At 44.0% G+C, this 26,840-nt stretch overlaps 1 protein-coding gene across 1 annotated transcript in view; it reads right to left on the bottom strand.

Moving 5' to 3' along the window:
• The window catches only part of LOC309568882 (L-amino-acid oxidase-like), a gene marked incomplete at its 5' end in the record, with an annotated part of 67,593 nt that overhangs the window by 22,526 nt on the left and 18,227 nt on the right, over positions 1-26,840 (bottom strand). Inside the window, one exon of the mRNA XM_082274665.1 lies at positions 5,589-5,812. Within this exon, the coding sequence (XP_082130791.1) occupies positions 5,589-5,812 (224 nt within the window). The remainder of the gene's footprint in view (positions 1-5,588; positions 5,813-26,840) is intronic.

The raw sequence follows: 26,840 nt of genomic DNA, 5'->3' as shown, positions 1-26,840 counted from the left end.
ATTCGGCGCTAGATTAAAAAAAATGACAGCATTTGAAACAGCCAAACTTGGCTGTTTTGAATGCTTTTAAGTGCAGAGGAGGGGTTTGGGGTCTTTTAGACCCCCAGATCCCTCCACAACAGTACCTGTCAAGTGTAAAAATAAAAAATAAAAAAATGTTTTAAATGTACAAAAATATCGGCCTATATCGATATTCAATGGCCAAAATATCAGTATCGGCAACGAAAATCCGTTATATATATCGGTCGATCACTACTTTGATCTGAACCTTTCCATTGTAGCTCTGGCTGTATGTACATTGCCCTGCTGGCAGGGGGAACCTCTGCCCCAGTCTCAAGTCTATTGCAGACTCCAACAGGTTTTCTTCTAAGATTGACCTGTATTTGGCTCCATCCATCTTCCCATCAACTCTGACCAACTTCCCTGTCCCTGCTGAAGAATAGCATTCCCACAACATGATGTGGCCACCACCATGTTTCACAGTGAGGATGGTGTGTTCAGGGTGATGTGCAGTGTTTGTTTTCTGCCACACATAGCGTTTTGCTTTTAGGCCAAAAAGTTCAATTTTGGTCTCATCTGACCAGAGCACCTTCTTCCACATGTTTGCTGTGTCCCCCACATGTCTTCTTGCAAACTTGAAATGGGACTTCTAATGGCTTTCTTTCAACAATGGCTTTCTTCTTGGCACTCTTCCATAAAGGCAAAGATTTGTAGAGTGCACAACTAATAGTTGTCCTGTGGGCAGATTCTCCCACCTGAGCTGTGGAACTCTGCAGCTTTTCCAGAGTTACCATGGGCCCCTTGGCTGCTTCTCTGATTAATGCTCTCCTTGCCCGGCCTGTCCGTTTAGGTGGATGGCCATGTCTTGGTAGGTTTGCAGTTGTGCCATACTCTTTCCATTTTCAAATGATGGATTGAACAGTGCTCCGTGAGATGTTCAAAGATTCAGATATTTTATTTCTAACCTAACCCTGTTTTAAACTTCTCCACAACTTTATTCCTGACCTGTCTGGTGTGTTTCTTGGCCTTCATGATGCTGTTTGTTCACTAAGATTCTCTAAAAAAAACCTATGAGGGCTTTACAGAACAGCCGTATTTATACTGAGATTAAATTGTACACAAATGGACTTTATTTACTAATTAGGTGACTTCTGAAGGCAATTGGTTCCACTAGATTTTAGTTGGGGGTATCAGAGTAAAGATGGCTGAATACAAATGCATGCCACACTTTTCAGATATTTATTTTTAAAAACATGTGAAAACAATTTATCATGTTCCTTCCACTTCAAAATATGTGCCATTTTGTGTTGGTCTAGCACTAAATATCCCCCCAAAAAAACATTTATGTTTTTGGTTGCAACATGACAAAATGCGGAAAATTTCAAGGTGTATGAATACTTTTTCACGGCACTATATGATTCAAGTGATATATCCAGAAACAACACATGCTGAATATTGATCCAAACAAAAAAAAAATCACATGACCCCAACAAACACGGGCAAAAAGGAAATGCCAACTAATCCACACCATCCTGTCCAGGTGTTGTGAAAATGCCTTATGGTATAAGGCAGCAAACTATTGGTCAAGTGTTAAAAAGGATGGTGCTGTCCCCAATACATCGGGGGAAATAGCTCAGTCTGAGGAGGACTGATTGGCATCTGTGCCAGTGGGATGAAGGAGGGAAGGGGAGCTGGGCTCTGTGGGGTGTAGGAAACTAAAAATAACTAGGGGGGCTCTGAGGGAGGGGAGGGGGAAGCTAAAAGGGCTCTTTTAGACATGTGACTGGTGTTTGGCAGGCTGTGAGGGGACACCTGTTTTAACCCTGAAAATTCTGACACACTGCAACCATGTTCATTGCACAAAGCTGCAGGGATGTTGCAGCAAGCCCCTTTTCACAGTGACCTGTCATTTCATATTGTCATAATGGGGTGGTAAAACTGCAGCTCAAACTCCTGCTTTTACTGCCCCCCCCCCACCTGTCCATGTGAAGGAGCCCCAGAGCCTCATTTACACTAGTGGCTCAAGGGCAGTAAAAACAGTTGGTTTTGTTTTGCGGTTTTACCATCCACCCAAGCTGCAAAGGAGGCTGTATGGGGGTATACACATACTGCAGCTGCAATGCTTTGTATCCAAGGAAAAATTATCCTTCCTGTTCCATTCCATGGGCAATGCTCACGCTGAACTGTCCATCATGGTCTATAAGGAGGTACCTAAACAATTCCACATCCACTGAAGTGCAGGATCACCTCAAATAATTCAAACAGACCACAATAGTACAGTATGTCTCAACATATATAGGGTTCAATTTATTAAAAAATATTGCACTCACAAGTGCTAAAACTTAAACAAGCATGTAAACATAGATTTAAAATGGCTGTGGCTAGTAGCGTGCTTACGTCCCAAAGTTCTGTTCCGACTTACGCGTTTCATCATCAAATTATGTCTTCAGAGGCGTGACAGCCGGAAGCAAGCACATGACATTGATAGTCCTAAAATAATGTCCTTCTTTCAAGACCTTGATGGATATTTCCCTTGTAGGAAATGTGCTGTCTGCCAGATAAATGCCATTTCTGACAGAAGGGTATGTGATTTTCAATCTATGGTGACATGATCTAAGCACTACAATATTAAATCTTTCATTACCTGTGCTTCTACTAATGTTGTAGATCTTATCCAATGTTCTTGTGGCCTACAATATGTGGGCGGTACTATAAGAACATTACAAATAAGAGTTAAAGAACATTTGGGTAATATTAGGAGAGGATTTCCGGGGCATGGTGTCTCCAAACATTATGTGCGCTGCCACAAAAAAAATCCCAAAGGTACCTTAATTTGGGGTACTGATAAATTTATGTCATGTCCGGAGGGAAATATCAAGGTTCGAAACCCGCTGGATATATAACCTTAAGACTTATAAACCTTGGGGAATGAATATAGAATGGGATATAGACTGCTTTTTAAATAACAGTTGAGATTTAAATATATTTCCAGTATTGTCTTTATGTCGATGAGTATGATGATACTTTCTACCTTTATGAGCATGATGTTTTTTTTTTTTATTATTTAAATGATTGTTTATCAATTTACTACATATTCATTTATGGAATTATGTTAATTTATTATTAATGTAATTCAATTTTGAGAGCATTTGAAAGTTTTTCGACATCTCCACAAGATGGTGTTGTAGTTTGCCCAATTATGGTCCTTATATTATTGGTTTGGCTTAAGTCAACTTCTGGCTTGTAACGTAGCCTTGGGATGCTAAACTGGTTATAGTATAGTTTGATTTTAATTCTTTTTGGTTATGTTTTGGATATTTTAGTCTTTATATGGTATTTTGTAGGGTAATTCCTTTACTTTTACACCGTGTATATCTCTGATTGATCTGTTTAGCTGTTTCCGGGTTGTGAAATCCAGCCTTGGAATGCATAGCGGATATGCCGTACTTCCGGTGTATCATTTCCAGTCTATTTGTTATTTAATGTGTGCTTTCATCCGGCTACCATGCCTCTGAAGAGGTCATTTGATGATGAAACGTGTAAGGCGAGACGGAACTTTGGGGCGTAAGAGAAAGGAGATACAATAAGACACGTGGCCACTCACTAAAACTAGAGGAAAGGCGGTTTAACCTTAAAGTGCGTAAGGGGTTCTTCACTGTAAGAGCGGTAAGGATGTGGAATTCTCTTCCACAAGCAGTCGTATCAGCAGGGAGCATTGATAGTTTCAAAAAACTATTAGATGGGCCCCTTAGAGACCACAACATACAGGGGTATACAATGTACGGTTAAAAGCAAACACACACACACATCATAGGTTGAACTGGATGGACAGATGTTTTTTTTCAACCTCACTAACTATGTAACTATGTAGCTACTAGCCATGCTCTAGTTATGCTTTAACTTGAACCTTGACAGAAAAGAAAGACAACATTTATTGCAGCTCTCTATGTACTTATAATGAAATAAAGGAGGGCGTAAACAGCTAGTGCATTATTTCCAACACCATAAAATATATTAAAAAGCCAAAAATATTCTCACAAACATGAAGAAATCATAAGCAGGGCCGGTGCTTAACTATTTCACGTCCTAGACAAAACTAACACCCCCCCCCAATGCCTACCAGGGGGGGGGTGCTAGTCTTGCCTAGGGCGTGGGTGACTACAACAGGGAACAGAGTCACAGCAGACTTATCGGGGCAGGATAATTTCACCTACGTCCGGAGACCTGTTGGTGCCCACCTCCACAGCTGTCCTTGTGCTCGCCTCGTCCGGCTCCCCCAGTGTCCCCTCCCCACTGTCGTCCTCTACCTCCCCAACTGTGCCTGCCTCATCTGGCTCCCCAGTGTCCCTTCTCCACTGTCCTCCTCTGCCTCCCCAGCTGTGCCTGCCTCATCCAGCTCCCCAGCTGTCCTTGTGCTCGCCTCGTGTGGCTCCCCCAGTGTCCCCTCCCCACTGTCGTCCTCTGCCTCCCCAGCTGTGCCTGCCTCATCCGGCTCCCCAGCTGTCATGATGCTCACTTCGTCTGGCTCCCCAGTGTCCCCTCCCCACTGTCATCCTTTGCCTCCCCAACTGTGCCTGCCTCTTCTGGCTCCCCAGTGTCCCTTCCCCACTGTCCTCCTCTGCCTCCCCAGCTGTGCCTGCCTCATTCAGGTCCCCAGCTGTCCTTGGGCCCGCCTCGTCCCACTCCCCAGCTGTCCTTGTACCTGCCTCATCTGGCTCCCCAGCTGTCCTCGCGCCCGCCTTGCCTGGCTCGCCAATATTCCCTCCCCACTGTCCTCCTCTGCCTCCCCAGCTGTGCATGCGTCCTCCTGCTCCCCACCTGTCCTTGTGCCCGCTTCCTCCCCAGCTGTCCTCGTGCCCGCCTCCTATGGCTTTCCAGCTGTCCTCGTGCCCAACTTGTCTGGCTCCCCAGTGTCCCCTCCCTACTGTCCTCTACCTCCCAAGCCTTGCCTGCCTCGTCTGGCTCCCCAGCTGTCTCCCTCCTCACAAGCTGAGCTACTGCTGACCTCCTTCGTAGCAGCTGTGATGGATGTCCTCCACGGGTGCTGCTTTCTCTGGAGAGACAGTCAGCGCCCCAGCTCTGTGTAGGATGGCAATCTTCAGCCACTCCTGTTCCCGGGCCAGGCTAGTGGGGAAGTCAGTGGCAATGGCTGCGCCCCTAGACAGCAGTGCACCCTAGCTGGAGCGCCAGCCCTGATCACATGCATATGTGATCACAACTCCAGCATGATGGATACGTAATTGCTGTGGGATACGTTTTGGGAGACAAGCCCCCTGACTTCCTCAAGAGCTCTGCATGGGGAAATCCACCCCACTGAGCTTATGATTTCTGACAGCACGGAGCCTTTATGATCATCAGAATGCACTGTAAGCTCTAACGAGCAGGGCCCTCTGATTATTTTAGATTGTAAGCTCCTAAGATTCCTCTTGTATTGAATTGTATTGTAACTGTACTGTTTGTCCTAACGTTGTAAAGCGAGCGCTGCACAAACTGGGCGCTATATAAATCCTGTTTAATAATAATAATAACTAGGTGGAAAGGAATTACTACCAAGGTCTGAGTACCCTCTGACAAAATCATCAACTTACTCTGTGACCAGCATCCTGTAATACTTTGGCGGCTGATAATCCGGACATCCCGGCGCCAACAATTACAATATGTTTCTGATTCGATTTTGGCACAGAAGGCAATCCTTGTACGGCAATATCCATCATCTCTTCATACTCTGGATCCTTAAGACACTCTTCCAGCAAGTCTGAACCTTTGCTGCTTTGACCATATGCTCCAGCCCAAACCAGCAGGCTGAGAAATACTGAGGAAACAAAGAGATATTGTAGATAATATTTTTACTAGCGAACCACAAAAATATGGATATAATGTAATTGAGATCCCCACTGGGGACTTTTTTGTTTGTTTCTTAGGCTAGGCTGATGCAACTTGTGTGAGAAATGAAACTCATGGCTTAACGGCCATGATAAACAATATACATTTTCTCCTACAACTGCCTCCAATAATGCTGCAGAACTGTAGGAGCCCTTTGACAGGTCCAAACAGCATGCCAAGTTGCACCCTAATGTCAGCAATGGAACTGTTCAAATCGGTACGACGCTGATTTGAAAAAGAAGTTCCTGAACTATTTTTGACGATTTCAGGTGTGACTTGCATAGACATCTGTGCATGAAGCTGCACAGATGTCAGCCAAGTCACACCTGAAGTTGCACTGACATGCAGTATTGAATTTGTGTGATTTCAAGTGAAGTCATACAATTTCAAAGTCGGGTTCGGTGTCACTAGATAGGGCCAATTTACATTTGTGCCTTGTAACAATGAGTGATAAAATCCATGTGTAAATGTGCATGACCACAATGCATGGCAATGCAGATGCATTGAAGGGACTTTTATTGTAAATGGTACCCTAACCCATTGTACAGGATGGCCCATCACACAATGCATGGCAGCACACTACAATCCATATACCATGCGTTGTGGTTTCCTACATTATTACAAAGTAAGCTGTTGTGATTCGTTGGAAGCTCATTCACAAATTAGGCTGCCTGACTTAACGCTCGTTAATGAGTACCATAATGTGCGTTACCGCATATGTATTACGGCACCGCAACAGAAGTTCATGCAGACATGTAAAGCTAAGCCGGCCATAGATGGTGCAATTTTCTTTCCTGTAACCTGCTGGGAGGACACACTGTGATTACTGCTAGCGGGTATGGCCACTGGCAATAATCATATGAAAAATCTGACAGGCTGGTTGTATCCAAGTTGATCGATCAACTTGGGTAAAATCAACCTGTGCATGCATAGTTTGAATCTTGGCAGGTTCAGAAGAGATTCAAACCCTCTATGGCCAGCTTTACTGAAAGGCCATCTTTAGTATTGAAAGGACTAAGAACAACCAGCCATCTGACTGCCATACTTGTGTATGCTCCCTTGACTTTTTACACTGTTATTTTACTTGTCATGAGTGTAGAGAGTATGACTTCCTACTGAATAATCTTTCTGATATTACCAATAATAAAAACGATATGATTGGTAATAATATTAATGGATAATTCTGCTGGAAGTCTGTTTTATTATCTTTATAGACATCTTCTGGTCAATTACTCCTCTATGACCCATCATAAGAATAACATACCTGAGAAAAATGACAAAAATGTTCACTGGTGTATTCAGAGTGCTGGTATTTACAGTATTTATACACTATATTGTCAAAAGTATTGGGACGCCTGCCTTTAAACGCACATGAGCTTTAATTGCATCCCAGTCTTAGTCCGTAGGGTTCAATATTGAGTTGGCCCACCCTTTGCAGCTATAACAGCTTAAACTCTTCTGGGAAGGCTGTCCACAAGGCTTCGGAGTTTGTCTTTGGGAATGTTTGATCATTCTTCCAGAAGCACATTTGTGAGGTTAGGCACTGACCTGGACAAGAAGGCCTGGCTCACAGTCTCCGCTCTAACTCATTCCAATGGTGTTCTATCGGGTTAAGGCCTGGACTTGCTTTGTGCACTGGTCCAAATCATTAGGTGGAGGGGGGATTATGGTGTGGGGTTGTTTTTGAGGGGTTGGGCTTTGCGTTCCAGTGAAGGGAACTGTTAAAGCGTCAGCATACCTACACATTTTGTATAGTTTTTTGCTCCCAACTTTGTTGGAACAGTTTGGGAATGGCCTCTTCCTGTTCCAACATGACTGCGCACCAGAGACTACAGGCACACTCCTAAACCTTGTTCATGTGCGTGTAAAGGCATACTTTTGATAATATAGGTAATATAGTATATATATATATATATATATATATATATATATATAATAAAAACAATTCTCATGTTAGTCAAATCTTAACATGTCTATACCTATAAAAAGAGACACATGTCACTGCCTAGTGCTATATTATGCTCTGACCACAGCAACAATCCTTAAACACAGAAGGCAAAGTGGACTTCCAATTGGTATATTCCCATCAGCTCTATCATATATTCACTCTTTATCTGTAAATTGAACCCAGAGTGGGGAATAGAGCTATATCATATACATGGAGCATCCTCAATACTGTTTGATTAGTAAAAAATACAGGTATCATGAAAACAGAATGAAGAAACAGTAAACAAATAAGGAGAAAGACCTCTACACTAAGGCTTTAAAGGGAGAGATAAATTAAACCCATTTATCCCATTCAAATTTAGGTTGCTTATTTTTCAATATGCCCATCAACCTATCATTGACCACGATCCAGTTAAGTTTATTTTTAACAAGGTCTAAATTGAGGATTTCTGAAAACATGTAGTAATCTCAATTCTGGTAGTTACTGGACCCCTGGGGACATCGGAAAAGTTACTTCAAAGCAACACATCCTCTTTGGACTTTTGAGATTGACCACGGTACCAGTGCAGTTAAGCACATAATCAGTATTATAATCCAAAAGCCCTGAACATTCCGACATTATTATTTATTTTTAGTCCTAGTTTTTAGTAGCAAATGGCCAGCACAAAACAACAATACTAACCTTGCAATTAAAAGTGATTAGCAAAGAATTTTTATTAGGCAAAAGCAGCAGAGGAACCTCCATTTATGAGCTTTGACATACAAGAAAACAACATGCCATTATTTATAGTCTAGGTGTGCGCTGGCTTGTTCTTAAAATAGAACTCCAATAAAATGTCTCTTTTAGTTTTGGATACAGTTGGAAAGAGTTCAAACCCTTTTGTCTGAGATCCTCTTCACTTCTTGTTGTGTCATTAGGAGAGAAAAATGAGAATCTGTCTTATACATCATTCAGTTCATTAGTAGCTTGGGCATGGGTTGGGGTATCTACCAGAACTGTATTGTTGTCTGAATCTGTGCCAGTAAAACTGGCCATAGATGAATCAAAATTGAGTCAGTTCAGAAGGGACTAGCCGAATGTCAATCCATGTGTGGCCGTCCCTGTACGACAGGAGAATTCATTAGATCGACTTCTGTTAAATGGTAATGTTGGAAAACTATTGGTGATCAATGGCTGCAGTAGCTGATTAGTGTATTCTGACAGCGGAGAGTCGCGCTGTCAGAATACAATGTTTTGGCAGAGGGATTCTTCTATCCACCTTGTTTGTGTGAATGGAGGAATCATCTGTGGCCAGCTTAAGATTTCTTTACTGACAGAGATCTGGACAGAAGTTGTACAAAATCTTTCCCAAGGGGACATTAATAAATATCTTTTACGGTTCTAACCCTTCCCCACTCTATACAAAACTAAAATGAATATATACAGGGGCATCTCATAAAATTTGAATATCATCAAAAAGTTAATTTATTTCAGTAATTCAATTCAAAAAGTGAAACATATATTTTATATAGATGCGTTACACGCAGTGATATATCTCAAGCATTTATTTCTTTTAATTTCGATGATTATGGGTTACAGCTAGTGAACACCCAAAATTCAGTATCTCTGAAAATTAGATTACATAAGACCAATAAAAAAAAAGTATTTTTATAGTATAGTATTTTTAATACAGAAATGTTAGCTTCCTGAAAAGTATGTCCATGTAGAGTATAGTATGCACTCAATACTTGGTTGGGGTTCCTTTTGCATTAATTGCTGCATCAGTGGCATGGAGGCGATCAGTCTGTGGCACTGCTGAGGTGTAGTGGAAGCCCAGGTTTCTTTGATAGTGGCTTTTAGCTCGTCTGCATTGTTTGGTCTGGTGTTTCTCATCTTCCTCTTGACAATACCCCAGTATTTGCTGGTACACAACTTTAGGAAAAAGTGACTAGGCTCACTTGGCTTAGACTAAAGATCAGTAAAGAATTTTTCTTCATATATTTGAAATAGAAAGTAAAAAATGTTATAAGGATCATATTCTCCATGGTAAGTTAACCCATGTGACTGTTAAAGCCCAGTTCTGGGCTCTGCCCCCAAGTCACCCACTCCACCCCAGGGGCCCCTTTGCTTATGCTATGCTCTATTTTGAAAATTACTTTTCTTTTCCAGATGTCTTCAGCGTAGCCATATGATAAGCAGGGTCCTCTTTCTTCTTGTATCCTATCTAGTGATGATAGAAGGTCCTCGATGTCTTATCCTTACACTGTGAGTGCAGGGCACTGTGTTGGCGCCCCACCAGGGGGTGGGTTCATGACACCCTGCACTCACCATATGTCCTCAGTTTTCTGGGTTGAATGACAATTTATGACACAAAAAATTTAGTGAGGTACAATACCAGTAGAACATGCTTATTGCAACCTTGCAATGTTTTTTTTTGCTTTTTTTTTCAAACTTATGGGTCAGCTTAAAAAAATAACCTATTGGCTATTCCTGCCTGTCTCCCACTGTTGCAACACCACATGGTGTCCTATCGTTCACCTCCTACAACTGGCTCTACAATATATGGCTTGGCCCTGGTTGGTATATGATTTAGGCATGTCCACACAATTACTATAGATTGCTTAACTAGCCTTTTGTTTATTGTTTTTAAAATGGGAAGAAGAGGAGAGAGCCGCTACAGATGGGCCAATGCTGGATCAAGATCGGGCTCAGGTAGGTATAAGGAGAAGAGAGGGTGAGGGAGCGATACATATACTGAAACACTTTTTACCTTAATGCAGGGCACATTCCTCCATCCAAGCTCATTCTGTGCAGAAATAGATTTCTCAAAGTGAGTCAACACTTGCTGCATCCACCATAAGAGCTCCGCTTCCATAGCTGCGGGTGGAAGTGGGCAAAGCACACTGTTACTTTGCCCCATTGCTAACACTTCAGACGGGATTTCAAATCTTCCTGTGCCCAGAGCACTTTCGAGATGTTCAGCACCCGGTCTCTTTAATCCATGATTTCCTGGAAACACCAATCCAGATCGCTCCCAATGTCAGGGTCTTCTGGCAGCCTCCTGTACAACAGCCCCAACGCCTTCTGTTGGGCTGTGGTCTGCTCTCTACAGGCACAGTTGGCCCACGCTATCTGGTAAGAAGCCTATACTACGTGTTGGTGGTTGGTGGTGGATTTCATGGATTTCACCAATCAACGTTACTTATACGCTTTTTGCCGTTTATGGACACTCTTGTTTAATATTGACAAAGACTTTTTCATTGAAAGAAACTTCCCCCTTGCTGAAAGGCAATTGATTGTTGTGACAAGGACAGAGTCCACCTCCCCTTTTTGGCCTCAGCTGCCATTAAGTGCTGGGTTCAATTACAACTTCCTAAATACTAACATCCTGCTCTGATCAGAAGTATACAAAAAATTCAAGCTTGAGTGGCCGATGTTCTGAGACAGTGGTTTTATATTATACATGTTAATGCGGAACTTATCATCAATACGAACTATAGAATAACGCATTGTTGTATCCCTGAAGAAGAAGCTATGCAAGCTTTAAACGCGTTGAGTAACTTTGCTATTGATGTACATTATTCTCTAGATATATGTATTGATGTAACGCTAATTCTGTATATTTCATGTATACTGTTCCCTAGTGAGCATTTTTTTGTATATACGCTTTTATCTTTATGATATGATAAAAAACTGTTTTTATAATACTTTAGTATATTTGTCACAGTGCCTATAAAGTCCCAATTCCCAGGGGTAAATTTTCCTATATTGTATATTTACATAGGGATGTGGCACACTCTTTGAGAATGATAACCGTGATCATTGATTCCTTTATTACCAGAAGGTCAAAGTAAGCAGTGTTCCTCTCAGGGATAATAGCTCTGACAGACTCTTGCCAAATCCCCACTCCTGTTTTCCCATAGGAATAGTACACAGGTCCTCAGGCACTCAGAAACACCCAATGTATATGAGAAGAAAAGAGATGCACACAAAATGTAATGCTCTCCATTTAACCACTAGCGGACCCCCCCCCCCACCCCCCACGCAGATATACTGCAGCAGGGTGGCCGCTCTGTGTCAGATAACGTGCCTAGTATGTGATCTAACACTTCCGAATCTGGGGTGTGCACTGCCGGCGACTCGCTCAGGCTGATTGGACACAGCGGGTCTGGCGGACGCGATGACCGGCAGGACCCTACGATCGTTCAGGAGAAAGGCAGAACGATGGTCTGCCTGTGCTAAGCAGGAACACAGTCAAAGCACATCCCCCACAGTTCGTGCCAGTTCACACTACCGCGACTTGTCAGGCGACTTGGTTGCCTGACAAGTCGTGGTCCATTCTGTGCTACGGGAACCGTTCCAATAGGAACGACTCAAGTCGCTCCGACTTAGAAAAAGGTTCCTGTACTACTTTTGACAGAAGTCGGAATGACTTGCATTGACTTCCATTATGTGAAGTCTGTGCAAGTCGCGCCGAAGTCGCGGTGCACGGCGACTTCACAGGTCGCCCCTGAAATCGTGTCGCCATAGTGTGAACCGACTCTTAGTAATCACTCCCAGGGAACACAGGTAACCCTGTGATCTCCCCTGATGTTAACCCCTTCCATGCCAGTGTCATTAGTACAGTAACAGTGCTTTTTTTTAGCACTGATCATTGTACTGGTGTCACTGGTCCCCAAAAAGTGGCAAAAGTGGCAGTTAGGTGTCATATTTGTCCACCACAATATCGCAGTCCCACTATAAGTCACTGATCGCCGCCATTACTAGTAAAAAAATAAATAAATAAATAAAAATATGCTATAGTTTGTAGCCGCTATAACTTTTGCGAAAACCAATCAATACACACGTATTGGGATTGTTTTTTTCCAAAAATATGTAGCAGAATAAATATTGGCCTAAATTGATGAAGAAATTAGATTTTTTTTAGTGGGAATGTTTTATAGCAGAAAGTAAAAAATATATACAGTATATATTTTTTTTTTCCAAATTGTCAGCCTTTTTTTGTATATAGCGCAAAAAAAAAAAAACCGCAGAAGTGATCAAATACCACCAAAAGAAAGCTCTATTTGTGGGAAAGGAAAAAAAAAATAATATAAATTTTATTTATGTGCAGTGTGGCAAGACCGCGCAATTGTCAGTTAAAGTAACGCAGTGCTGTATCGCAAAAAATGGCCTGACACTCGCACCATCTTACCATTATACCCTATATACATCCAGTGTATGGTGGTTGAACACAGAGCACTTCTATTATTTGAATCACCATATCACAGTGGTGTTTGCATATACTGATTGGACTTTAATTTACACTATTTGTGAACTATCATAATTTTTACACATTATAATTGTAGCACTTTTTTGATATTTTGGTGTTGATATTGAGTACAAGAGACTTTCTTCTGCTGCGCTGCACTGTTTTCTATTTATTTATGGTATTGATAAGTGTTGTTAATTTACTCAATTAGTGTCAGCTGACAGCATTATTATTTTTTTTCATATATTTGAGCACAGAATTTATGTGTATATTGTGATTGCGCTAATTGATTTTAGTATTATATCCGTTTACAAATTAAAAATGCGCAACAATGTAAGTCTTAACGCATGAGTTGAGATGCGTTTTGATGCTTTTTCATTGATTTATACTGAAAATCCATCAGTGGGAAAACACATAGCTGTGAGTCCAGCCCTAATGTGTATGTTAAGATGTGGTTTGATGTGTTTACATTTATTTAAATAGAAAACAGATACAGATTGGGGGGGCACATGTGTGAATCCAGCCTCAATGTGCACCGAAAAATACATATTTTGCATACAAGTATACAACAAAGAAAATGGAGAGATTTAAAAAAACTATAGTACACTACACAAAAAGAAAAAAAACACACAAGTAAAATATGCTCATCAGGAGCCATTTAAAGCACCTATAAAAGCAGTCAAATAACACTTGAAACCACCTTAATTTAGTTTTCCACATTGACAAAGCACTTCAATAAAATGGTAAATTTCAGTAAAATGTCAAGAAAAAATTGCAGAAATGTTCTAAACCCAAAAACTGTCAATACTTGTTCATTCCTAATATCAAAACAATATAGCATTAACAAAAAGAGCAAACACTTACCAAACGTCTTCATGTTCTTCTATTTGTGCAGAACTAATAATGTAGATTTTCACTGTGTTTTTATTACTAACTTAATAGGAGGAGCAACTCTTGCATATTTAGTAATAAAACACCAACATGCTAATTTGATTTTATAAATAGCATACAACTGATGTTACAACTAGGGATGAGCTTCGAGTCGAACGTAAGTTCGACTCGAACATTGGCTGTTCGCTCGTTCATCGAATGACGAACAAATGTGCTTCTTCGCGGGGAATTTGAGCGCCCACATCCATGATACATGCCTTATGTGATTGGCCAAAGCATGCACCCTGACCTCCATGCTTTGGTTAATCAAATCATCTCTGCCATGATTGGACAAAGACAGACTGCCTTTAGCCAATCATGGCTCAGGGGCTAAGTACACGCCCCACACTTTATAAAGGCTGCTCGCACAGCAGCCACGTGTAGAATGACTGTGTGGGCGAGATAGCAAGTAGTAGTTTGAGGCAGGGAGAGGAGAGTGATTTGCAGTTTATCAGACAGTGTAGTGTAGTCTAATTGGAGACATTGCTAGCAGTGAGTTAGGCAGGGAGAGGATCGTGTTTTTCAGGCAGGGAGAGGATCGTGTTTGAAGCAGGGAGAGGAGAGTGATTTGCAGTTTATCAGACAGTGTAGTGTAGTCTAATTAGAAGCATTGCTAGCAGTGAGTTAGGCAGGGAGAAAGATTTGTGCTTTTTACAAGTTAGGAGATCAGATACTGAAGTATATTTAGTAATGCACTATATACCATATATTGATCTCCATATATATATATATATAGGACAATTGATTAGATATCAGGCCATTCAGTATCTATTGGTCAGTTCATTGTCCCCTCTATTAATCTCTATCTATATATAGGACGATTTATTAGATATCAGGCCATTCAATATCTATCGGTCAGTTCAGTGTACCCTATATTGATCTCTATCTATATATAGGACAATTGATTAGATATCAGGCCAATAAGTATATATCGGTCAGTTCAGTGTACCCTATATTGATCTCTATCTATATATAGCACAATTGATTAGATATCAGGCCATTCAGTATCTATCAGTCAGTTCAGCGTACCCTATATTGATCTCAATCTATATACAGGACAATTGATTAGATATCAGGCCATTCAGTATCTATCAGTCAGTTCAGTGTACCCTATATTGGTCTCTATCTATATACAGGACAATTGATAAGATATCAGGCCATTCAGTATCTATTGGTCAGTTCAGTGTACCCTATATTGATCTCTATCTTTACCACCCACCCCTTCCTGTCAAGGCCACACCCCTTCCTGTTTCAGACCGTCCCTGTCATCTGTAAACCACACCCATTTCTCATTAGGCTCCACCCTTTCCTCTTAGAGCTCCACCTCTTCCTCTCTGTACATTAAAAGTGGGTACAAAGTGCCTAATTGTATATTTTGTTGTTTTGTTTGGGTACGTCGGTTCACGGGAGTGCTCCTGGGGGAGCGCGTGCTCCTATGGGCCTCCATTAGGCAGCAGGGATGCCAATCCACGGGGACGGCGGCTGAAATTGCTGCCGGCACCCACGATCTTTCCCCGCTGAGAGAGAACAACGATCTGCTGTTGTAAACACAGCAGACTGTTGTTCTCTCTGAAATAATCACAGAGCGCCTGTGATCCTCCTATTTAGGATCGCAGGTCTCTATGTTCATTTCACAAGTCCCTCCCCCATACAATTAGAAAACATTCCCCTAGGCTCACACTTAACCCTTTGATCACCCTTGGGTTAACCCCTTCCCTGCCAGTGTCATTATTACAGTTATAGTGCATATTTTTAGCACTGATTACTGTAGTAATGTCACTGGTCCCCCCAAAAGTGTAAAAAATGTCAGTTAGGGGTCCGATCTGTCCACTGCAATGTCGCAGTCCCGCTAAAAATCGCTATTACTAGTAAAAAAAAGAAAAAATGAATAAAAATGACATAAATCTTTCCCCTAGTTTGTAGACTTTTATAACTTTTGCGCAAACCAATCAAAATATGCTTATTGGGATTTTTTTTTACCAAAAATATGCAGCAGAAAACAAAGTGGCCTAAAACGATGAAAAATTTAGATTTTTGATCTTTCTTTTTTTTTTTTTTTTTGGGAATGTTATATAGGAGAATGTGAAAAATTTGTTTTTTTTTTTCTCCAAATTGTCACACTTTTTTTTATAGCGCAATAAATAAAAATCGCAGAGGTGATCAAATACCAGCAAAAGAAAGCTCTATTTGTGGGGAAAAGAGGACATCAATTTTATTATTTATTATTATATCTTTTTTGAAAATATTTTTACTGCAAAGTTTTAAATGTGATTATTGGAGTAATAGTAGCGACAATTCCTACTTGCTGTCCTGGCCTGAGGGTTCCCTTTTCCTCCTCTCTCGTCTCTCCTCCTCCTCGACATAGACAGACCCCGCCCCAGGGAGAAGTTAGCGTGTAAGGTTGCCGTGCGGAGGAGGGTAGGCGGAGCATTAGGCTCTACCCTCACCCATTGAATGAAGTGCAGCCGGTCTGGCCAGTCACTGGCCGCTCCATGGGGGCACCAGTCCCTCCCTCCCTGGCATGGAGTCGGGGGACAAAATAGTTGGTTAGGGGAATAATGGTCCATTTCTCCCTGTGCAAGATCCTCTACAACACACATGTCAAACACAAGACCCGCGGGCCAAACCTGGCCATCCAGGCCTTGTCAAGTGGCCCTGGCACTCAGTTCTGCAACCAAAACATGGTGAAACTCCATTCTACCACCTCCAGCTCTGGCCTTCCGCTCCTCGCTGTCCTTTGCAAACACAGCGGCTCCCGGAAGTAACAGATCCCTGCACAAACTAATGGCAGGGACAGATCTCCAGAATCTGAGAGAGAGAGAACAATCTCTTTGCAAGGCGAGGCAGAGGTACTAGAACCGGTAGGAGAGAGAGATGCAAGAAAGCTTTGGGGGGGTTGGGTTGCACACTGTGCATAGTGCACCCCTAAACCTTTAACTCTGTACCTAATGCACTCCTGAACTCTGCACTCTGTATGTAGCGCACCCCAGATACAACTGGCCCTTTGAGGGCAATCACACTGCTTATGCGGCCCTTTGATTAGATTGAGTTTGACACCCCTGCTCTACAATAAATACAGGAAGAGGATGTTCAACTTTAGTAGCTTGTACAAGCCGTTGATTAATTGTAAAGTGCCAGCTAAACATCCATCATTCTGTGCTTGGGTTTCTCAGCTAGGACAAATTCTTAATTTTTTGGGTTACTTAAATCCAAAAATGGATCCTTATGATTGGAGTTCTCTCTCCTGAATGCCCACATCTAATACATAAATGAATTATGTTCACATCTATAACTTCTTGACTCTCTGGTCTTTTTCCCTTCCAGTTAATCGTAAAGTTGTTGGTCACAAATCTAAAGGTCTCTGGGTAATAAAATATTAGAAAATATTAGAATTGATAATCAGGACATTTGACTATATCAAAACCCATCTAATAATATTGCATCTGAAATGATATGGTCTTTTGATCCTGAGATACTATAGTTTTCATGTGTATGGGCACAGTCTGCAAGATAGGGACCATAGACATAAACTTAGGGCATGTACCAATGTAAAGGATTTGTTTTTACGAAATGGCTTTATTCAAAGTCTAAAAAAAAAAAAATTATACCACAAAATGAACCCCTGCACTGGGGCTCCAACCTCATTATTGCTTTTATTATTATTATACAGGATTTATATAGCGCCAACAGTTTGTGCAGACATTACAGTTACAATACAATTTTGAACAAGAGGAATCAGAGGGCCCTGCTCAATAGAGCTTACAATCTAAGAGGGAGGGTCAGTTGATACAAAAGGTAATAACTGTAGGCAGGGGATGAGCTGATGGAGAAAGTAAAAAAAAAAGTGTATTAGTTAAAAGCAGGATCAGCTTCCTTAAAGAGAAGGGTTTTCCAGGATCAACTAAAGATGGATAGATTAGGAGACAGTCAGACAGATTGGGGTAGGGAGTTCCAAAGGATGGGAGAAGCTCTGGAGAAATCCTGAAGGCGAGCATGGGAGGAGGGGACAAGGGAGCTAGAGAACAGAAGGTCTTGAGACGACCAAAGAGAGTGGCTTGGTTGATATTTTGAGATCAGGCTAGTGATTAGGGTTGAGCGAACACCTAGATGTCCGTGTTCGACGGGTTCGGCCGAACTTTAAAAAAAAGTCCGGGTCCGTGTCCCGGACTTTTACCGAACTTTTCCCGGACACCGAACCCCATTGAAGTCAATGGGGACCCGAACTTTAAGGCACTAAAATGGCTCTAAAACACCAAAGGAAAGGGCTAGAGTGCTGCAAATGGCAGCAAAACGTAATTAAGAGCATGGCAAGTGCTCTGCAAACAAATGTGGATAGGGAAATAACTTAAAACAACAAAAAAAAAACAGAAAAATAAAACAATGTTCTTCTTCATCTCTGAAGGACGAGGCCCATATGGAGTAGGAGGGAGGTTGAGGTGGTGGTGGATGTGGCGGTGACATAGGCGTGCGCACAGGGTGTGCTGGGTGTGCCTGGGCACACCCTAATCACCTAGGGCACATAGCATTGCCAGTGAGGAGATGGGAAAGATCTCCCTGGGACCTGCTCTGCTCTATTTCTCCTTGCCTACAGGTACATGGCCCCGATACATTACTCTCCCTGCTGGCAAACACATGCATGTGTATTTCAACTTTGGGGTGCACACCTTAATGCAATAGGCTGCGCACACCTATGGGCGGTGTAGGTGGAAGCGGCGGTGGAGGAGGACCAGGGCCGGATTAACAGCATCATGGGCTTGGTGCTGAGGATTTTGAAGGGCCTTAAGGGCCGTGCCTTGCCATGCACCCAGAGGAGGAAGGGTGCAGCCATGCATGCCTAATTCAACATGGGATGCTGTCTCTGAAGCCCATAAACACATCCATGCATCGCCAACTGTCCCTCCTTGTCCGGCCTTCACGCTGTGTGGGGAGGTTCTGAGGGTGCTGCCTGGGGAAGCGAGCATAGAAGCCAGACTTCTGTGTTTACAAGTGACAGAAGAGCGGTAACAGTGAATATGGCCAACCCGGGGCCTATATAAAAGGTAGGGGCCTGGAGCTGCAGCTCCAATAGCCCCTACATTAATCTGGCCCTGAGGAGGAGGACGAGGTAGCCAACACTGCTTCTTTTCAAAAATTTTAAATGAGGGTACACCCCAAAAGAGTGAGAAAGAGCAAAAATGGAACAATGGGTGGGTAAGGTCGGTATCCATTGCTATTCTGCATAAGGTACGGAAAAGTCCCGTGGGATCCATGCCTGGTTCATTTTAATGAACGTGAGCTTGTCCACATTGTCTCTGGACAGGCGGCTGCGCTTGTCTGTTATAACGCCCCCAGCCGTGCTAAATACCCGTTCAGATAATACACTGGCTGCAGGGCACGCCAGCACCTCCAAGGCGTAAAGGGCAAGCTCAGGCCATGTGCCCAATTTGGAGACCCAGAAGTTGAAGGGGGCAGACCCGTCATTCACTACATGTAGGCGTGTGCACACATACTGCTCCACCATGTTGGTAAAATGCTGCCTCCTGCTAAGACGTTCCATCTGAGCTGCTGGTGCTGCTGTTTGTTGTGGCGTGCTGACAAAGCTTTTCCACATTTCGGCCATGCTAACCCTGCCTTCTGAGGTGCTGGCGGTGCCCTGGTTGCGTTGGCGACCTCCTCCTCCTCCTCCTCTGCCTTGTGCTTCCACTGTGGCCCCGCTGTCAGATGGGAATGCCAGCAGCATGGCGTCTACCAGCGTGCACTTGTACTCGCGCATCTTGCGATCGCGCTCCAGTGAGTGAATTAAGGACGGTACGTTGTCCTTGTAACGGGGATCCAGCAGCGTGGCCACCCAGTAATCAGCACAAGTTAGAATGTGGGCAACTCGGCGGTCGTTGTGGAGACACTGCAGCATGTAATCGCTCATGTGTGCCAGGCTGCCCAGAGGCGACGAAAGGCTGTCCTCTGTGGGAGGTGTATCGTCCGTGTCCTCTGTATCCCCCCAGCCACGCACCAGTGATGGCCATGAGCTGGCCTGGGTGCCACCCTGCTGTGAACATGGTTCCATCTCCTCCTCCAGCTCCTCCTCCTCCTCATCCTCCTCATCCTCCAGAACTGTGCCCCTGCTGGACAATTGCGTCCCTGGCGTTTGCGTGTGCAGGAACCCACCCTCGGAGCCCCTTGCGAATGACTGCCCTGAAAGCCTTGGAAATGTTACCTCTTCATCCTCCTCCTCCTCCTCATCCTGTGCCACATCCTCTTCCATCATCGCCCGAATTGTTTTTTCAAGGAGGCATAGAAGTGGGATAGTTAAGCTGAGAACGGCGTCATTGCCACTGGCCATGTTGGTGGAGTACTCAAAACAGCGCAACAAGGCACACAGGTCTCGCATGGAGGCCCAGTTATTGGTGGTGAAGTGGTGCTGTTCCGCAGAGCGACTCACGCGTGCGTGCTGCAGCTGAAACTCCACTATGGCCTGCTGCTGCTCGCACAGTCTTTCCAGCATGTGCAAGGTGGAGTTCCACCTTGTGGGCACGTCACATATGAGGCGGTGAGCGGGAAGGCCGAAGTTACGCTGCAGCGCTGCCAGGCGAGCAGCAGCAGGGTGAGAACGCCGAAAGTGCGCACAAACGGCCCGCACTTTCTGCAGCAGCTCTGACATATCGGGGTAGTTTTTAAGGAACCTCTGCACCACCAAATTCAGCACATGCGCCAGGCAAGGGATGTGCGTCAAACCGGCTAGGCCCAGAGCTGCTATGAGATTTCGCCCGTTAACACACACCACCAGGCCGGGCTTGAGGCTCGCTGGCAGCAACCACTCATTTGTCTGCTGTTCCATGCTCCTCCACAACTCCTGCGCGGTGTGTGGTTTGTCCCCCAAACAGGCAAGTTGTAAAACTGCCTGCTGTCGTTTACCCCTGGCCGTGCTGAAGTTGGTGGTGAAGGTGTTACGCTGTCCGGATGAGGAGGCGGTAGAGGATGAGGAAGCGGAGTAGGAGGAGTTACGAACAGGAGGCAAACTGAAGCGCCCTGCAATCCTCGGTGGTGGAAGGACATGCGCCAAATTGCTATCCGCCTCAGGCCCATCCGCCACTGCATTTACCCAGTGTGCCGTTAGGGAGATATAACGCCCCTGACCGTGCTTACTGGTCCACGTATCCGTAGTTAGGTGGACCTTGGCACAGATGGCGTTGCGCAGTGCACACCTGATATTTTCCCCCACTTGGTTGTGCAGGGAAGGGATGGCTTGCCTGGAAAAGTAGTGGCGGCTGGGCACGACGTACTGTGGGACAGCCACCGACATAAGGTTTTTAAAACTGTGCGTCTCCACCAGACGGAATGACAGCATTTCAAAGGCCAATAATTTTGAAATGCTGGCATTCAGGGCCAGGGATCGCGGGTGGGTAGGGGGGTACTTCCTCTTCCTCTCAAGTGTTTGGGAGATGGAAAGCTGAACGCTTCCACGGGACATTGTGGAGATGGTTGTTGGTGACCCAGGTGGTGGTGTTGCTGACAGATCGTCTGTTTGCGGGGTGGCAGGTGCCGGTATCACTACAGATGTGGCTGGAGCGGCCGAGACTGCAGCAGAAGAGGAAGCAGGATGAGCCAGAGACGTTTCTTGGTTTTGAAGGTGTGTACTCCACTGCAGCTCGTGCTTTGCACTTAGATGCCTGATCATGCAGGTTGTGCTCAGGTTGAGAAGGTTCATGCCTCGCTTCAAGCTCTGATTGCACAGGGTGCAAACCACTCGTGTCCTGTCATCAGCACATTTTCTAAAGAACTTCCACGCTAGAGAACTCCTTTGAGCTGACTTTGGTGCGCTCGTTCCCTTGCTGCGTTGGGCAGTAGCGGGCGTAGTGTCTAGGGCACGGCCGCTCCGCTTCTGCACCCTGCTCCCTCTTCTGCTGTGCTGGTGGCTCTGTGCGACCACCGCCTCTTCCTCCAAACTACTCAGGTCACCTGCATGACGTTCATTCCATGTGGGGTCGAGGACCTCATCGTCCTCCACATCATCTTCCACCCAGTCTTCACCCCTGCCCTCCTTGTCGGTCTCCACAATGCTGAACGCCGCAGCAGTTGGCACCTGCGTTTCGTCATCATCGGAGACGTGCTGCGATGATCCTTGCATGTACTCATCTTGAGAAATAAGTGGTTGGGCATCGCTGCACTCAATCTCTTCCACTTCTGGGGCAGGGCTAGGTGGATGGCCCTGGGAAACCCTGCTGACAGAGTCCTCAAAAAGAATAAGAGACTGCTGTATGGCTTGGGGCTCAGACTGCTGGCCTGATTTGCAAGGGGGTGAGGTGAAAGACGGTTGGACATTGGCTGCAGGTGCCAACTCTGACCTTTCTGCAGTAGACTGGGTGGGAGACAATGTGAAGGAACTGGAGGCACTGTCAGCAGCAAACCAATCTACTATCGCCTCAACTTGTTCTGGCCTCATCACTTCTAGGGGCGTTTGATGCCCTACCAAATACTGATGCAGGTTCTGTCGCCTACTCACACTTGAGGAAGGTGTTTCACTTGTGCGTGTAGCTGGCACAGATCGACCATGTCCTCTCCTTGCAACAGGAGCTCTACCAGCAGCACCACGACCCAGGCCACGGCCCTTATTTGACGGTCTCCTCATATTTCTGTAATTTAAGATCTTGCCCTAGAAAGGTTTTTATTGAATAGCGGAATAGAAAATATGATCCAAAAAAAGTGTATGTATATCACACGTACACAACCACACTAGGCCCCAATTACTATTGTTTGTACCCCTAAAAGGCTAGATGAGGAGTAGGGGGAGTATGGAACAGGCAGCACCCTCAAACCTTCAGAAGTATGAGATGAACCCCAACAACTTGGAAAGGTGGATCTCTCTCACACGTACCGACACAGACTATCCCGCAATTCAATTGATCCTCAAAGGTTTTTATTGAATAGCGGAATAGGAAATATGATCAAAAAAAGTGTATGTATCTCGCACGTACACAACCACACTAGGCCCCAATTACTATTGTTTGTACCCCTAAAAGGCTAGATGAGGAGTAGGGGGGGTATGGAACAGGCAGCACCCTCAAACCTTCAGAAGTATGAGATGAACCCCAACAACTTGGAAAGGTGGATCTCTCTCACACGTACCGACACAGACTATCCCGCAATTCAATTGATCCTCAAAGGTTTTTATTGAATAGCGGAATAGGAAATATGATCAAAAAAAGTGTATGTATCTCGCACGTACACAACCACACTAGGCCCCAATTACTATTGTTTGTACCCCTAAAAGGCTAGATGAGGAGTAGGGGGGGTATGGAACAGGCAGCACCCTCAAACCTTCAGAAGTATGAGATGAACCCCAACAACTTGGAAAGGTGGATCTCTCTCACACGTACCAACACAGACTATCCCCCAATTTAACTGATCCCCAAAGGTTTTTGATTAAATAGCGGAATAGAAAATATGATCCAAAAAAAGTGTATGTATATCACACGTACACAACCACACTAGGCCCCAATTACTATTGTTTGTACCCCTAAAAGGCTAGATGAGGAGTAGGGGGAGTATGGAACAGGCAGCACCCTCAAACCTTCAGAAGTATGAGATGAACCCCAACAACTTGGAAAGGTGGATCTCTCTCACACGTACCGACACAGACTATCCCGCAATTCAATTGATCCTCAAAGGTTTTTATTGAATAGCGGAATAGGAAATATGATCAAAAAAAGTGTATGTATCTCGCACGTACACAACCACACTAGGCCCCAATTACTATTGTTTGTACCCCTAAAAGGCTAGATGAGGAGTAGGGGGGGTATGGAACAGGCAGCACCCTCAAACCTTCAGAAGTATGAGATGAACCCCAACAACTTGGAAAGGTGGATCTCTCTCACACGTACCGACACAGACTATCCCGCAATTCAATTGATCCTCAAAGGTTTTTATTGAATAGCGGAATAGGAAATATGATCAAAAAAAGTGTATGTATCTCGCACGTACACAACCACACTAGGCCCCAATTACTATTGTTTGTACCCCTAAAAGGCTAGATGAGGAGTAGGGGGGGTATGGAACAGGCAGCATCCTCAAACCTTCAGAAGTATGAGATGAACCCCAACAACTTGGAAAGGTGGATCTCTCTCACACGTACCAACACAGACTATCCCCCAATTTAACTGATCCCCAAAGGTTTTTGATTAAATAGCGGAATAGAAAATATGATCCAAAAAAAGTGTATGTATATCACACGTACACAACCACACTAGGCCCCAATTACTATTGTTTGTACCCCTAAAAGGCTAGATGAGGAGTAGGGGGAGTATGGAACAGGCAGCACCCTCAAACCTTCAGAAGTATGAGATGAACCCCAACAACTTGGAAAGGTGGATCTCTCTCACACGTACCGACACAGACTATCCCGCAATTCAATTGATCCTCAAAGGTTTTTATTGAATAGCGGAATAGGAAATATGATCAAAAAAAGTGTATGTATCTCGCACGTACACAACCACACTAGGCCCCAATTACTATTGTTTGTACCCCTAAAAGGCTAGATGAGGAGTAGGGGGGGTATGGAACAGGCAGCACCCTCAAACCTTCAGAAGTATGAGATGAACCCCAACAACTTGGAAAGGTGGATCTCTCTCACACGTACCGACACAGACTATCCCGCAATTCAATTGATCCTCAAAGGTTTTTATTGAATAGCGGAATAGGAAATATGATCAAAAAAAGTGTATGTATCTCGCACGTACACAACCACACTAGGCCCCAATTACTATTGTTTGTACCCCTAAAAGGCTAGATGAGGAGTAGGGGGGGTATGGAACAGGCAGCACCCTCAAACCTTCAGAAGTATGAGATGAACCCCAACAACTTGGAAAGGTGGATCTCTCTCACACGTACCAACACAGACTATCCCCCAATTTAACTGATCCCCAAAGGTTTTTGATTAAATAGCGGAATAGAAAATATGATCCAAAAAAAGTGTATGTATATCACACGTACACAACCACACTAGGCCCCAATTACTATTGTTTGTACCCCTAAAAGGCTAGATGAGGAGTAGGGGGAGTATGGAACAGGCAGCACCCTCAAACCTTCAGAAGTATGAGATGAACCCCAACAACTTGGAAAGGTGGATCTCTCTCACACGTACCGACACAGACTATGCCGCAATTCAATTGATCCTCAAAGGTTTTTATTGAATAGCGGAATAGGAAATATGATCAAAAAAAGTGTATGTATCTCGCACGTACACAACCACACTAGGCCCCAATTACTATTGTTTGTACCCCTAAAAGGCTAGATGAGGAGTAGGGGGGGTATGGAACAGGCAGCACCCTCAAACCTTCAGAAGTATGAGATGAACCCCAACAACTTGGAAAGGTGGATCTCTCTCACACGTACCAACACAGACTATCCCCCAATTTAACTGATCCCCAAAGGTTTTTGATTAAATAGCGGAATAGAAAATATGATCCAAAAAAAGTGTATGTATATCACACGTACACAACCACACTAGGCCCCAATTACTATTGTTTGTACCCCTAAAAGGCTAGATGAGGAGTAGGGGGGGTATGGAACAGGCAGCACCCTCAAACCTTCAGAAGTATGAGATGAACCCCAACAACTTGGAAAGGTGGATCTCTCTCACACGTACCGACACAGACTATCCCCCAATTTAACTGATCCCCAAAGGTTTTTGATTAAATAGCGGAATAGAAAATATGATCCCAAAAAAGTGTATGTATATCACACGTACACAACCACACTAGGCCCCAATTACTATTGTTTGTACCCCTAAAAGGCTAGGAGTAGGGGGAGTATGGAACAGGCAGCACCCTCAAACCTTCAGAAGTATGAGATGAACCCCAACAACTTGGAAAGGTGGATCTCTCTCACACGTACCAACACAGACTATCCCCCAATTTAACTGATCCCCAAAGGTTTTTGTTTAAATAGCGGAATAGAAAATATGATCCCAAAAAAGTGTATGTATATCACACGTACACAACCACACTAGGCCCCAATTACTATTGTTTGTACCCCTAAAAGGCTAGGAGTAGGGGGAGTATGGAACAGGCAGCACCCTCAAACCTTCAGAAGTATGAGATGAACCCCAACAACTTGGAAAGGTGGATCTCTCTCACACGTACCAACACAGACTATCCCCCAATTTAACTGATCCCCAAAGGTTTTTGATTAAATAGCGGAATAGAAAATATGATCCAAAAAAAGTGTATGTATATCACACGTACACAACCACACTAGGCCCCAATTACTATTGTTTGTACCCCTAAAAGGCTAGATGAGGAGTAGGGGGAGTATGGAACAGGCAGCACCCTCAAACCTTCAGAAGTATGAGATGAACCCCAACAACTTGGAAAGGTGGATCTCTCTCACACGTACCGACACAGACTATGCCGCAATTCAATTGATCCTCAAAGGTTTTTATTGAATAGCGGAATAGGAAATATGATCAAAAAAAGTGTATGTATCTCGCACGTACACAACCACACTAGGCCCCAATTACTATTGTTTGTACCCCTAAAAGGCTAGATGAGGAGTAGGGGGGGTATGGAACAGGCAGCACCCTCAAACCTTCAGAAGTATGAGATGAACCCCAACAACTTGGAAAGGTGGATCTCTCTCACACGTACCAACACAGACTATCCCCCAATTTAACTGATCCCCAAAGGTTTTTGATTAAATAGCGGAATAGAAAATATGATCCAAAAAAAGTGTATGTATATCACACGTACACAACCACACTAGGCCCCAATTACTATTGTTTGTACCCCTAAAAGGCTAGATGAGGAGTAGGGGGGGTATGGAACAGGCAGCACCCTCAAACCTTCAGAAGTATGAGATGAACCCCAACAACTTGGA

This window comes from Pelophylax lessonae (assembly GCF_965119305.1).
Source record: "Pelophylax lessonae genome assembly, chromosome: 12".
Classification (NCBI taxonomy): Eukaryota; Metazoa; Chordata; class Amphibia; order Anura; family Ranidae; genus Pelophylax; species Pelophylax lessonae.
This window is presented reverse-complemented; position numbering and strand designations above follow the sequence as displayed.